This window comes from Delphinapterus leucas, chromosome 13, assembly GCF_059928025.1.
Source record: "Delphinapterus leucas isolate spDelLeu-1000000601 "Yukka" chromosome 13, BTC_Dleu_Yukka2, whole genome shotgun sequence".
NCBI lineage: Eukaryota > Metazoa > Chordata > Mammalia > Artiodactyla > Monodontidae > Delphinapterus > Delphinapterus leucas.
This window is the reverse complement of record NC_143141.1, coordinates 63,062,604-63,077,883: the sequence shown is the minus strand read 5'-3', so window position 1 is coordinate 63,077,883 and position 15,280 is coordinate 63,062,604. Positions and strand designations below refer to the sequence as shown.

The window sequence follows — 15,280 nt, the reverse complement described above, 5'->3', positions numbered from 1 at the left end:
TCTGTGGAAAATATTGGGGAGTGTTTTCCATCGGGGAATTGGGGATCTGGGCAACTTGTATTCTGTCTGGGAGTACTTAGTGTATTTGTGTAACCATTTCTATAAATTGCAGCAATTACATTCCCTTTAACTTTTCTGTTGATGTCTTTCCATTGCTCACATCACTGTCCCAGGATGATGACTTCACAGTTACATACGGCCAAACTACCCTCACTAAGCAAGGTTGTACATATTTACACGCCCACCAAGCATCTGTGCATTTGAGTCCCTATCTCCTCATTGTCTTGCCAACATTCCGTTTTGCCAGTGTTATGTTTGCCAAGCTGTGGTTAAAATAAAAAGATATCTCACTTTGGTTTTCATTAATTTCATTTCATTAATTACTAATGATTTTAATTTTCACATTATTGAACATTAAACTTCTCTCCTTTTGTGTATTTTCTGTTCATGCCCTTTATTGCTTTTCGATTGGTCTAGTTACTCTTCTTTAAATTGATTTATGAAGACTCAATGTATGTCAGAGTCTACATAGATGCTGTAAATATTTTTCTCAGTGTGTTGTTTGCTTTTCAGCCCTCTTCGCGTAGATGATGTTGTTGTTGGCATATTTTCAAAAATCTGAAACCACAAGATTTTTTTTTTCACTAAATGTTCTACTGTAAGGATTTTTTGATTAAAAAATGTAAAATTACCTAATATTCCAAACACTCGCATCACTCAGTTTTAATATTTTATCATATTTGGATATTTAAATCATGTGTTTAGATCACTTTTTAAAAACTGAACTCATTATCGTGCAGATGGAGCTGGTCTTGCAGAACAGTGGGCTGGCCTGTGTGTGACGCAGGTATGGCACCAGTGACAAGACATGTTAGGTCTGGGTAAACACCAAGAAATAGCAACCACTGAATGGAGGTATTTTGCTCAGAGCAGTTTCCCCATCTCAGATCACAGTGACGGTGTCAAGCCCTTGGCATCAGTGATCTGGTGGCAGCCTTTTGACTCTAGCTCTTCTCAGTATTGTGAAAGCACCTAATTCTCAGTATTAAGTCCCTTTCCACTTAAAATGTCTAGAGTGGTTTTTATTTCCTATACTGAATTCTGGTATAACTTTATCCTCTCCCTCCTTTACCTAAGAGCCAAGCCTGAGACTACATTATTTATATTTTTTTAATGAGGCAGAAGGAATAGTACAGCCATTTGTGCACAGAGTTCAAACCCCAGCCGTGCTGCTTCCTAGTTTTATAACCTTGGGCAAGTTATTTGTGCTTTCACTTTTCCTGGAATAATACCTCACAACTTTATTGAGAAGTCTATCCCTTAAGAGCCTGGGTATTAAAACATAGGTTCAGGATATGAGGGTCTGGGGTCAGACGAGGTGAGTAGATGGGGCTGACACCCAGTGCAAAGACACAAAGAGCCTGAAGAGGATGGGGAGAGGCCCTGAGGTGAGAAAGAGCTGGGACTGTGGCGGCCAGTGTGGCTAAAGCGTGAGTGAAGCTGCTGAGGCTGGTGGGGGCCAGACCCCCGAGGACCTTCTCAATCTGGGTCAGGAATTTGCACTTTACTCTAAGTTCAAAGGGAAGTCATTGAAAGGACTCAAGAAGGCAAGTGACATATATAGAGAATGGATTTCTGGGGCAGAGTGGATAAAGGGAGGTTAATTCGGAGGCTAATTTAATAATCCAGGTGAGATCTAGTGGTTTAGATGAGGCTGGTAGAGGTGGAGGGAAGGGAGTGGATCTCAGTCTTGGGAGGAGGGCTTCCCTGGTGGCACAGTGGTTAGGAATCCGCCTGCCAATGCAGGGGACACGGGTTTGAGCCCTGGTCCAGGAGGATCCCACATGCCGTGGAGCAACTAAGCCCGTGCGCCACAACTACTGAGCCTGCGCCCTACAGCCCGCGAGCCACCACTACCAAGCCCATGCGCCCTAGAGCCCGCGCACTGCAACTATGAAGCCCACGCGCCTAGAGCCCGTGCTCTGCAACAAGAGAAGCCACCGCAATGAGAAGCCCGCGTGCCGCAACTAGAGAAAGACCGCGCGTAGCAATGAAGACCCATCGCAGCCAAAAAAAAAAAAAAATCCTGAGAGGAACTGTCAGGAGTAACACATGGCCCTATGCATGTAGAAACAGAATACTTGTGCTGGTCCACAGACTCTAGGCACCAGGATCCAGTACTGGAACTGGGAATCCAGGTAGGGCCAAGGGTTCAGAGACTGGCAGAACCCTGGTTACTAGTATTAGTAACACCGAATTAGGCATGAAGCAATGTCCTAAGAAACTCCCCAGCTATTGTTGTGAAAGAGGGGTATTTAAGGGCACCTCACAGGAAGAGTCATGGCTTCTGTTCAAAACAGAATCCTTCCATGATCTCAGATTCCAAGAAGGCAGATTCCATTTTAGGCAAAACAACATTTATACAAAATAACAACTACAAACAAATACCGCTGATCTTAGGAAGAGGAGATAGTTATCAAAGAGAATACAGATTCACACAGTGTTCATTGCAGAAAGGTAGAGCATTGCAACATTATTCAGCCACACTCAGCATTTTTCAAGGCATTTTGGAGTGAAATAAAACTTTCTGTAGAAACCAACTGATACTCTGTGTTTAAATAGTATACTTTGGTGAGCGCACAAACAAATACTGGAATAGTGAAGGCCTGAAAGCAAAAACTAGACATTCTGGTTCAAGCCTGTAGGGGTTAATAAGGATGACAGGGTCAGGGAATTCAGACTGGGTCACTCAGAGGCTGCTCTCTTAGCCATTCAGGGGAATCTCCTGGCACTGACATCAGAGCTCATTATCTTTGTTTTAGTTTGTTATATAACTTGACATGGAAAACTTGATTTCATTATCAGTACCCAAGATGAATTGAGTCCTTCTCTGTAAACCTTTGTTATCCTAGAATAAAATCCAACCTTTACTGTGGCCTACCAGCCTCTTAATGATTTCACTTCTATTAACTCTCCCCACCCCCATCTCCTATCACATTCCCACCGACCTCCACTCTGGCCCAGTTAGCCTCTGCTATTCCCTGAACAGACCTCCAAAGCTTTGTTTTTATTGTTCCACCTACGCCCCTCATCAGGCATTCTCTAATCCCTCAGTGTGCTTTATTGTTCTCCAAAGGCTTGTAACTCTGCAAGGGCTTTACCTTGTCCATTATTGTAGCTCCGGGGCCTAGAACAGTAACTGGTACCTAATAGGTCCTCAACTAAGCTTCCTTCGCTGGCACTCTCAGAAACTGTATAAACTAACACCCTGTAATCAATCCCTTTTTGCTTTAACTACCTAGAGTGAATTCTGTAGTTGAATCCTGATTAGTTCAGAATATGATACCAGAAGTGGGTATGGGAAACAAAGTCAAGGCCTTGGGCATGTAGGCTATCTGACTTAGCTGGGTCTGAAGGCAGGGGGATCTAATTACCATTAGTGGCTGGAACACTGGTAAATGGGCACCCAGTGATGAACCAATTATTTACATAATCACCTGTGGTCATCTGGAATGAAGTGCCTATTCAGGGCAGGGCTTTGCTGGACTGAATGTCATTGAACAATATGGGAACATATGGGAAAGTAATAAAAGAAAAGCGGGCTGGGCTGGCTGTTTCTCACTTCACTGGAAAAATTAAAGAAAAAACAAAAGGACAGCTTTAGGGCTTTGATATTTTGGTTCAAGGCACAGTTAGGAAACCAGAAGTTTCAATGGTTGCCCTTATTTTTTGTATTTTTAAGACTCACTCCATTGACCATTGGAATTACCCTGAGATGACTGAAAAATCAGACGCCGAGAATAGTCCTGCAGGGTGCTAAATGACAACACAGGTTGAATTTATGTGAGGTTAATTAATTTCTCAGTTAATTAACTGAGAGATATACTTTGAGAATTGAAATGTGGCACTTTGGGAGTATTCATAGAACTAAGAGCATCCCAACTTCCTGCCAAAGGTCTCTTCTCATGTGAAGTAGCCCCCGAGCTTGTGTGATGAGGCTGCTTTTGCCTTGTTGAGGACCCCCCTAATGATCTCACTTGAGGCAGCTGTGTTGCATGTGGGGTGGCTGCCAATTCTCCTCAAGGCTCCTTTCCCTGCTACCCGTCAAGGTCTCCAAACCTTGACTGAAGTCAGATCCCAGCATGTCCCAAGGGGGCTATTACAAAGTCAAAGAGAGGGAGAGAAGATTTACACAGCAAAAAGAACTATACAATTATGCTAATTTATACTGTAGAATGTATGTGGAAATGGATTTCCTAAGTGTAGGACCAGAGAGGAGGAAACAAGATTGCAGGCTTGGGCGGATTATAACAGCATGGGCTCATTTATTAGCGAGCCTGGTTTCAGTAAACTCCCTGGGGCAGCTAGGGGTGAGTCTAGTTGACTGCTGCACTGGTTTGATTGCTGCACTGGTTGATCGCTGCATTTGGTGATTGCTGCATTGGTTGATTGGAACCTGGACTAAATGGTTGCCTGTGCCAAATGAAGTTGCAATGCCAGAAATTCATTGGTAAAATGAGGAGGAAGAAATCCAAAGTTTTGAGGAGACAGGAGTGTTAGAGAGGATTTGTCACAGGCAACGTGCTCTTCTATGTCTCTCCAAAGTATCTAATGGTAGCACTAATCTACATTCGTCCCCAAATCTGCAGTATTGCTTTCAGTTTTCTATTTTGGTAAAGAAACAGCATGCCAGACGCTTCTACTAGGCCCCTCCCACCATAGCAGCCTTCATTCCTTGGATCAGAGCCAAGTGGCTCTTGTTCCATTTGCTAGTGTACCTATTTCCACTATCCAGTTAGGAAATGGGGAAATAACCCCAAGGATGGATTCCTGGACTTTCTAGGACTGCCAGGAGATGGATTCAAGTCAAAATTTCATTTGCCACCTGACTCTCACTAAGCTGCCCATCACCACCACCACCACCCCCCCCACACACAAACTGGTGAACCACAGTGGCTTTCAAAGTCACTGGTGATTGGCTTTACTGCAGAGCACTGACCAGAAATTCCTGAAAGACTGGGTAGCTCTCTTTTCCCAGTACACAACTATCCTGGTAAATGGCCACAGACCATCCTGGGGTAGGCTAAGAGGAAGAATTAAATACATACATATGATGTTATTGCAGGGCTATTCCCCAAGGAGAGCTGCTGGCTCCCCTTTATTCATGAGGCCCTGGGTCTGCAAACTGGCTATTATGGTGACTCAAGCCAGGCCTCTAGTTACTAGTTTATGTAGAAGAAATAGAACCTTAGTGACCTGCCCATCTCCTTTGTGTGGGAGAACCCATGGTCAGACCAAACCATTCTGTTCACCACTCTGGCTCTGTTGCCTATTACAGTAACTTCTGGAAGTGAAGCACTCCTTCTTGGCCTCTGCCATCCAGGGCGCCAATCATCCCCAGGAAATCAGGAAGCCATTTCAAAGGAAGACTCTCCCTGCTTCATATCTGGGACACGATGCTGGTGTTCTTCTAACTAATGCATTTCTTAATGCTCATGATTCACTGCCATCCTCCACCAATCCACACCCATAGTCGTATGGGTAATTATCTATGATCAGTTAATTGAGAAGGAAATTAAGCCTTTTATATGTCAATTACACCTCAGCAAAGCTGAATTTTTTTTAAAAAAGAAATTGAAACATGATTTACAGATGTACATGATGTGCTGTCGCCAGCCAGAAGTGGATAGCTGTAGTTTTATAAACCCATATGGTAGTTTTCACACACTGACAGTCATTTATAATTGTTCCTTTAAATATCTTCATTAGATTTTAAGCTTCTTGAAGGCAGGATTAGCCCATTTTGTATAGTGCAATGATAGTAAAGGGAAATCCTTCCTGTTGGTAGGGTGGTAATTCCTATCACATTACCAATTAGCTTACTTATTGTACCTATTTGGTTTTTTTTTTGGCCATGCTGTGTGGCTTACAGGATCTTAGCTTCCCAACCAGGGACTGAACCCGTGCCCTCGGCAGTGAAAGCGCTGAGTCCTAACCACTGGACTGCCAGGGAATTCCCTCCTATTGTACCTATTTTGAACAGAGAAGGATCTTAGAGAATGGGAATAGATTATTTTAAATTTAATCAGATGATACCAGTTGCAGTTGTTTAAGTACATGTAGTTTCTTGACTGGAGCAAATCCAACACAGTCTCAGTACTCAGTATGCAGCCATGATCTAACAAATGCTTTTCCCTCTATCCAAGTAGAGGACACCAGAAGCTTTCACTTGGCAGGGGAAGCAGTACACTTTCACCATCTTACTTCAGTGTTAAATTAGTTCTTCTTTATGATACAATTTAGTCCTCAAGTCTCATGACTATCTCACCATCCCACAGGTCTCATCCCACACTTCCACTACCTTGATCATCTCATATCTACACACCAGTTATTTCTTCAAACTGTGAATTTACCCTAATAAACAATGGTTGAATAGGCTTGGTATGTATGCTGTCTGGTTGTTTACCTCTGTTTACTATTCACTGGGTTTATACTCTCTTGGCTGTTATTTAAGTAGATTTTAAGATGGGAGTGAAAGCAGACGAATGTTTTTAATTAATCATTGCTATCTGGAAGTACCCAGCATTTCAGAGAAAGAGTGGCTTATTCTGCATTGTTCATATTTGCATTCCTCTATGTAGATCCAAGTCTCAGGGCTGACCCAAAGCACTTTGGATACACTGGAACTGCTATATACACTAGTAAAACACACTAAATACACCAAATACACTTTCCACTAGAGTGGAAAGTAGGGTAGTTCAGAGGTCCTTGTGGTTGCTAAATACATACAGAACAAAAGAGTTGCTTGAATATGCCTTGTCCTTTCTCACATCTGGGCATTCCACCAAGATTGTCCACCTGGCCAACTCTTCCCTTTTTCAAAGTCTCAGCCCAAATGGTTCCTTCTCTGCAGAAACTTCCTGATACCCCAGGACCAACAGATGTTGGAGATGCTCCTCTCTTGTATCCTGAGCACCAATGGTAACCCAGTCTACACTGTCATTTGTAATTGCTACTTTGAGTATCTGTCTCTTCATTAGATTTTAAGCTTCTTGAGGACAGGATTGTGCCATTACCTCTTTCTGTTCTCTGCACCAGCAGAAGTGTTCAGTAAAATATTTCTGAAGTGAGTGAATAACAGAATGCTGCACACTAAAGAAGCTATTAAGATGAATTAGATATGAATTCTGCACTCAAAAAACTTATAGTCTGGGAAGAGAGAGAGTATGCACATAAAAACATGTAAGGTAGTAAGTGCCAAGTACCATAACAGGGATGAAAATAAAATTCCATGGGTATTCAAAGGAGGGAAGCAATTCCACCCAGATAGAGAAATCTCAGAGATGGTAAGAATATCTAGGATTTCACATTTTAAAGATTATGAGAGAGATAGGGAAAGTGGAAAAGGTTAGAATATTCTAGGTTAAAGGAAGAGCATGAGCTAAGTCCTATAGGCAGGAAGGCTTAGGGTACACAGAAGGAAAAGAAAGATGTTCAGTTCAATTAAACTGGTACATGGATTATATGTATTGTAGGTTTTATTTTCAGGGCCTTGAACAATACATGACATTAATCATACATTTCTAATTTTATGAAAATGTATCTTAACTTATAAATTAATTTATATGATGGCTGAACACATCTGTCCTCTAAAGCCAAAATACAAAATCCTATTTAGCTCATAATAAAGCTGAACTATGAATTAATTCATCATTTTAACTGTTTTAAAAATTAATTTTTATTTAAAAAATAAAATACGTGCATTTTATTGGGACAACAGCCTGGAACAGAGTAGGAGTTCACTAAAATTTTTTTTGAATGAATATATATTGTAACTGGGTGTTAATCTTTTTAGAAATATGATTTGCAAAATCTACATATGTAGATATGAAATTATATTAATTCTTCATCTGGCAAATAATTTACCTAATTTGTCACTTCTTTTTTAGTTTTGTTTATGGTACTTTTTGTCAAAGGGAATCTCTAAAATGAATATGATGTATATTTGGCAGTTGGAGTTCCCTTTATTCTTTTTAAAAAATTTCTTGGTTTATGGGACTTCTCTGGTGGTCCAGTGGCTAAGACTCCATGCTCCCAATGCAAGGGGCCTGGGTTCGAACACTGGTCAGGGAACTAGATCCCGCATGCACGCCGCAATGAAGATCCCACATGAGTCCATGAAGACCACGTGTGCCGCAAGTAAGACCGGCACAGCCAAATAAATAAATAAATAAATATTTAAAAAGATTTTTTTCTTGGTTTAGTCTAAGTTTTTCAAGTTAAGAAAAACCAGTTGGCATTCTGATTCGATTTTTGTGCAATAAATAAATAAATCAGGGAGGCAGAATCTATATAATAATGAACATTTCCATCCAGAAATATATGTTCATTTAAACAAAATCCCTTACGTATCTCAGTTTTGTAACTGTCTTTAGGTAGAGTCTGAACAATTCTTTTTTACCTTTATTCCTAAACTTTTTTGTGTTGATATTTGAATGGGATCCTTCTCCACTAGATTTTCTAAAGCACTGATTGATACAAAAGCTGTTAATTTTTGTGTGTGGAATTTGGAGTGCTGTGGTCACTATACTGAATTCCATTAGTTTTAGTAACGCTAGGTAATTCTGTTAGATTTTGTTGAATAATAATATCATGCAAATAATGGCAATTTTATCTCATTTTCCAAAATTATATATCCTATTTGTTTTTCTTAGTACATTACATTGGCTTGAGCTCTTATGTCTTGTTTCTCACTTTAGTGACAGTTTCTTCAGTATTTTATCATTGAATATAAAATTAGCTATTTATTTGAAGAATTTTTGTGTGTGTGCATGCATGTGTGTGTGTGTGTGTGTGTGTGTGTGTGTGTAAAGAGTATTTTAATCCTAGTTTGCTAAGGTTTTTTGTTTTAGTAACCAGGAAAGGATGTTGAATTTATCAACTGCTTTTTACAATTTTATCAAACTTATGTACTTTTTCTCCTTTAACCTATTAGTGAATTATATGAATACATTTCCTAATATTGAACTGTGCTTCATTCCTTGAATTCAGATAATCTAACATATAATTTAGCCTTGAAATACATTGTGATTTATATTTGCAGTAGATTTGTCTATTAAATACTATATATTATATTTACTCTAGGTTAATAGTCATTTGCCCTTTGAATACATCCTAAATTGAGACTGGAGAGGGAGAGCCAGCAGATACATCTGGGTAGAAAGGGGCTCAGATGTGAAATTTGCCATAGTTAATCCCACACATAATGAAACTGGGAACCGGCCACACAGAATTTCAGTTTCTGGATTACTTACCCGTTTGGGTTTCTTTCCAGCTCATTTAAAAGTGTATGATCACAGTATTCAAAAACTAAATGCATTTTCCTTTTTCTCCTGAACACCTCAGTGAGGTTCACAAGATTTGGGTGTTTTAATTGCTGCAAAGGAATTGAAATACAAAGTTTGGTGATGTGTTTCCTGTAATCGTTTCTCCCAGACCCCTTACAATTTTAAGAGGAAAAGGCCTTGTTCATCATTCTCTCTGCATCTCCTGCAGAGAATTTTACTACAGTTACTCACAAGAGAAACTACTCTTAGTATCATAGAATCTTAAAGTTGGAAGAAATTTAAGAATTTACCTAATATACCCCATAATAAAGGATAACTAAGCTGCTTGGATCTCTCTGGAGACAGCAAATAAAGTACAACTTAAAATCTAAGCACTAAAATAAAAAATTCTTTATGCATTTAGTGGAAATTCTAAATACACAAGTCATAAAATGACCTTAATATAGAATGGTAATGGAATTATTGAGTAAAAGACTATAAAAAGCATCAATACCCATCTATACCCAATCATATTGGCATAGATTTAATGTAAATGTCAGCTGGATTTAAACCCAGCCTGGACTTTAGTGTTGGCTCTCAGAAATACTAGATTTCAACCCTCAAATCTCATTAAACTCCATATTCTAGGAGTCTCTACAGTTAGTCTGTGTTTTAAATTTATTTATCTTATTTTCAGCTCTGTTCTTTGAGTCTCTTGTTCTGTCTTATGCTTATGTTTAATCTGTTAAATTCAATTCCCAAACTGAAGCATTTCACAAGGCAGCCTCTGTTTAATGTCGTAAACCAAAGGAAAAACCCTGATTAAGTAAAATAATCTATCACTAAAGTAACTACATAATTTATCATCCAACCAGGGTAACTAATGTAAACCAGGACTGTCCCAGGCAAATCGGCACATGTGGCCACCCTGCCTATAGGTAAGGTGACTGTATAATTTCACATACGAACCAGTATGCTTTTTAAAGAAGACGCTAGCCAGACAAAAAGGGGTGCCAACCAAACTGAACACTGGGAGAAAAGCTATAAACCAGGACATCTGATCACTCCTACTTATAACTCATCTTCCTCTTGTTTTCCCAGTATAGTAGACAAATCTACTTTCCAAACCCTTGGTACCATTTACTCAGAAAGCTATATAAAGAGAGAGAATGCAGTTTTTTGTATACAGTAGAAGCTCAATAAATATTTTGCAGGCCCAGTAGACAGTCTTAAGTATGGAACCTCATACAGTATCCTCTCCCTTATCTGTAAGCACAACTTGACCAAAAAAACAGAACAAAAAAAAAATCACCCTGTGATTATATGCCTGATTATATGGAAAAGGAATCCGTTATACATTAACGATATGCCCAGAGCACCAAATCAATTTGTTTTCTACGTGTTCCACTGCCTAAAAGAGCAGAAAGGCAAACAGTGGAGGAAACAGGTAACACAGATAAGCCAGTTGCTTTGTACTGAGGCAAAAACTTTAGAATGGGGGTGAAATAATCTCTTCCAGGAGAGCCAGGGATTCACAGATGCTACAGCTGGATGTGAAGGCAAGGTTTAACCTTGTCAAGTCTCCTGTCTTTGGGCAGATCGGCAATTTATACCTTCTTTGCAAACCAAATTAACTTAGCCCAGAAAAACAATGACTTGTCTAAGGTAAAACAGGTAATAAGGAGGGGAAAATCAAAGAGAATTTAAATAACAGGAGTATGTGAGGAAAGTAAGGTAGATTTATCACGGAAGGGATCTCCTCAGGGCACGCATGGGTGGAACACACCAAAGGCAGGAAAGCTGTACCTTCTGAGAGCCATCACCGGAGACCAAAGTGAGTGGGAATCTGGCTATTTTTTACCTTCAAGTGCACCCTCAAATTGGGCACTTGTAACCCGGGAGGTGCTACCTGAGCATTAACTTTACTGGAAGACTTGGTGGGAGGGGGTGGATAAAAAGCATCTTCTAGTAGAAAACAGCCCATTGCCAGGTTCAGACACACCTTGTAGCTTAGCTCTGTGATGAGCTGGCTGTCTGACCAGTGCTCTCTTCTGGCTACAAGGAACAGGGAACTGTTTTTAAAATCATGATGGATGTGCTCTGGAAAACTCCGTGCATATCAAATTATAAACAAAACACTAAAACTTTTTAGTTGAGGAAAGCTGCTACAAATAATACTTGAAAAGAGCAGATAATGTAATAATTATCTCCCTTTAAAAACTGGATTTCTGGGGTTTTCCTAAAACAGATGATGCACGTCAGAAGTAAAGGTCAGGGGCTTCCCTGGTGGCGCAGTGGTTAAGAATCCACCTGCCAATGCAGGGGACACGGGTTCGAGCCCTGGTCCGGGAAGACCCCACATGCAGCGGAGCAACTAAGTCCGTGTGCCACAACTACTGAGCCTGTGCTCTAGAGCCCTCGAGCCACAACTACTGAGCCCGTGTGCCACAACTACTGAAGCCCGCGTGGCTAGAGCCTGAGCTCTGCAACAAGAGGAGCCACCGCAATGAGAAGCCCGTGCACCGCAACAAGGATTAGCCCCCGCTCTCCGCAACTAGAGAAAGCTGCGTGCAGCAACGAAGACCCAATGCAGCCAAAAAAAAATAATAAATAAAAAAATAAATTCGTAAAAAGAAAAAAAGTAAAGGTCGGCTGTGGCTGTGTGTTCTTGAGGAGATCACAGTTTTGTTGTGCAAGGTGTGGTCCACAGACAAGCAGCATCTCTGCCATCGGGGAGTTTGTTAGAAGCACAGAATCTCAGGGCGACCCCAGACCTCGACTCAGAATCTGCATTTCAACAAGGTCCCCAGGGGATTCTGATTCACGTTTATGTTTGAGAAGCACTGCCCTCTGCCTCCGTTTCCTTCCCGATAAAATAAGCGTGCTGAATGAGAAGCATCTCTAAGATTTCTTATCGCTCTAAAATTGTACGATTTTTAGGATAGGAAAAAATTTACATTGAGAACTTGTGAATCTTACGTATCAAATCCTATCAGAGTAAAAACAACTTAAAACAAAACCTTTGTGTAAAATGTGTATACGTAGCTGGGGGTGATATTCAATATGTCTAGGAACCAGTGGCACGCAGGCGGGGACCAATCCATACGGATGCCTACAGGGGCCCTGGCACGGCCCTATGGGCCCCTCTGTGCCACAGGATGCTCTTTTAGTTGCTGGTTTATGGGGAGAAGGACTTGGGCAGGCGTCGGGGCTGGGGTTGTGGTGGGGAGGGCCAGGGCTGAAGGGGAGGATAAACACTGGGATGAGGGGACTTAGGACAGTGAATATTTACCAACCAGAACAGGACTTCAATTTTAACAGTCTATAGCTGTGCTCATAATATCACTTAAACATCAGAGCGGCCAAAGTCCAAAGTGATGATCAATTTATATATTGCTGATACAAAGAAATTGCAGTCCAATGGGGGAAAAAAAATCACTTTAAAATTCTTTGTAATTTTGGCATACCCATTTCACCCAGTACAGTGATATTACAGATGTACAGAGGAAGTTAACCTACCTTCAACATGCGTATTTCCCTTAGAGCTATTTTCTTAACCACAGGACCATCTTCGGATTCCACAAATTTTTTAATAGCTACCACTTGTCCAGAGGTTTTGTTTCTGCATTTGAATACAACCCCATAAGACCCCTCTCCAATCTTAGCTAATTTCTCATACTTTTCCATTGGAGTTGAAGCAACTTAAATCACTGTATTGATTGACTTGCAGTACAGTGTTGCACCTGGAAAATAAAATGACTCAGTTTAACCACGTTACCAAGGACAGCGCTCTCACAGTTTACTATGTAAAACTAACTTGCCCAGGATGACAAAGGTTTATTTTTACTTAATTTTAAATACACTTAAAAATATCTGGACATCTATACTCGTGCTTCTCTTCATAATCGAATGACTCTTTTGTCTTTTTTTTTTTTTGTGTGTGTGGTACGCGGGCCTCTCACTGTTGTGGCCTCTCCCGTTGTGGAGCACAGGCTCCGGACGCGCAGGCTCAGCGGCCATGGCTCACGGGTCCAGCCGCTCCGCGGCATGTGGGATCTTCCCGGACAGGGGCACGAACCCGTGTCCCCTGCATTGGCAGGCGGACTCTCAACCACTGAGCCACCAGGGAAGCCCTTTTTTTTTTTTTTAATGGCAAAGTCTGACCCAAAGTTTTAGTTTGTAATTTCAGCATGTATCTCATGCAGTTTGGGGAGCATCAAACTAAATCTACAATCGCCAGAAACCTTGTTACAGTTGAATGCACATTAACTAAAATGTGTACATTTTTAGTGTTCATGATAAATGCAGATATGACCTTGTTACACTTTTGGCATTCTTTGAGAAAGCACATTAAGCTTTAGTATAGAAATATTTTGGTTACACTTGTGCTCAAGTAATAATAAAATATTTGTTCTTTTCGATCTCATACATTCTCTGCTCAGGAATGGCCCATCTCCTGCACGCTTGGAGCAACCTTTGGCTACGTGGCTGGCCTTGTTACTTCACCACTCTGGATATACTGGAATAGAAAGAAACTTACATACAAGAACAATGTATTGGAGCAAAGGGAGAAGATATTTCTTTGTGCAGATTCCATAAAGACTGTGCAGACATGTATATGGTCTAAGCCAGGCAGTTCCACTTAACAGCACTGTTTTTTATGTAGTTACAACATGATGTGATCGTAGCTTTTTAAACTATGAAGCCCCTGAGATTGTACCTTCTAGTTGAAATAAAGTATTTATAATAGATTGTGGCTTCAGATGCTGTTTGTTGCTTCTTGGACCTTTAAGAAACATTCTTAATCAACTTTATAGAATTCTGAGGACAGGGCTGGTTTTTTTTTTTCTTTTTTTTCCTTTCAAGTTTTAAACTGCTTCATTATTTATAAGAGGTCTGGGTATAGCTTTAGCATTTCATATGCTTTCTGAGAGAAATGGACAGTTTACTTGGCCAGTGAAGACGTTTCTCACGTAATTAAACAACAGTTTATACATCTTGATCCTATTCTTTTTTTTACTGTGTGTTTCTTTGGAGTTAAAATGGCTATGATAGCCTCATCAAAAACAGTCTTCAATCCCTTCCGAGTTAAAGCTGAACATTCCACAGAGCAGCACGCTCCTATCTCTTTTGTTAGTTTCTGTCCTTGTTCCACACATATAGATTTTTCCTTCATATCATTCAGTCTTGCTAAAGTTTTGGGGTCATCTTGCAGATAATCTGAGTTCCTATGAATAAAAAGGGTACATTTGGTGCGTATTCCTTAAGTTCTGGTACCCACTCCTCTTTCACATTTTGACATGAGGCTCGATTTACCACAGAGAAGCAAGCCTATAAGGAAGACATCAGTCATTGGATAAGATAAAGGCCTCAGCCCATCATAGTCTTCCTGCCCGGCTGTGTCATAGAGTCCCTGGAGGTACTGCTTGCCCCCTACGGTGTCGCCGACTGCGCAGTGGTCGAAGACGGTGGGCACGTACTCCTCCAGGAAGGCGTCCTTGTCAGAGCTCATGAGTAGGCACCTCTTGCCCACCGCCCCGTCGCCGACCACCACGCACTTGAGCATCAGCGCGCCGGGCCCGTGAGCCATGCTGCGGCCGGCCGGCCTCCGGGCGTGGTCCCCCCGGAGCCCCTGCCCCGGCCCCGGGCTCAGCCCCAGCCCGCCTGGGGGGTCCGGCGCCGCCGCGGCTCACCGCAGCAGGGCCGACCCCCCGGCCCCATGCAGCGGTTCCCCCCGCCCGAGGGGAGGGGCGGCGGGCCCGGGGCGCTGCCGCCGCCTCGGTCGCTGCCCGGATCCCCGCCCGGGCCCCGGTCGCCGCGCCCGCCCGCTGCCCCCGCCGCTCGGCGCCCGCGCCCTCTCCCCGGCCCGGCCTCCCCAGGAGGATCCGCTGGATCATAAGCGACTCTTTTGTCTTTTACTAAAGATTCATTGGGGGAGGGAAAAGCACGACTGT

At 41.8% G+C, this 15,280-nt stretch overlaps 1 protein-coding gene and 1 pseudogene across 1 annotated transcript in view; both read right to left on the bottom strand.

Annotated features, from left to right (window-relative positions):
* The window catches only part of CDKL4 (cyclin dependent kinase like 4), a 31,432-nt gene extending 17,978 nt beyond the window's left edge, over positions 1 to 13,454 (bottom strand). Inside the window, 2 exon segments of the mRNA XM_089923257.1 lie at positions 9,315 to 9,436; positions 12,846 to 13,454. Of these exon segments, the coding sequence (XP_089779383.1) occupies positions 9,315 to 9,436; positions 12,846 to 13,013 (290 nt within the window). The 5' untranslated portion in view covers positions 13,014 to 13,454.
* Positions 13,455 to 13,463: 9 nt separating this feature from the next.
* LOC111174853 (rho-related GTP-binding protein RhoQ pseudogene) lies at positions 13,464 to 14,922 on the bottom strand (annotated as a pseudogene).
* Positions 14,923 to 15,280: the final 358 nt, after the last annotated feature.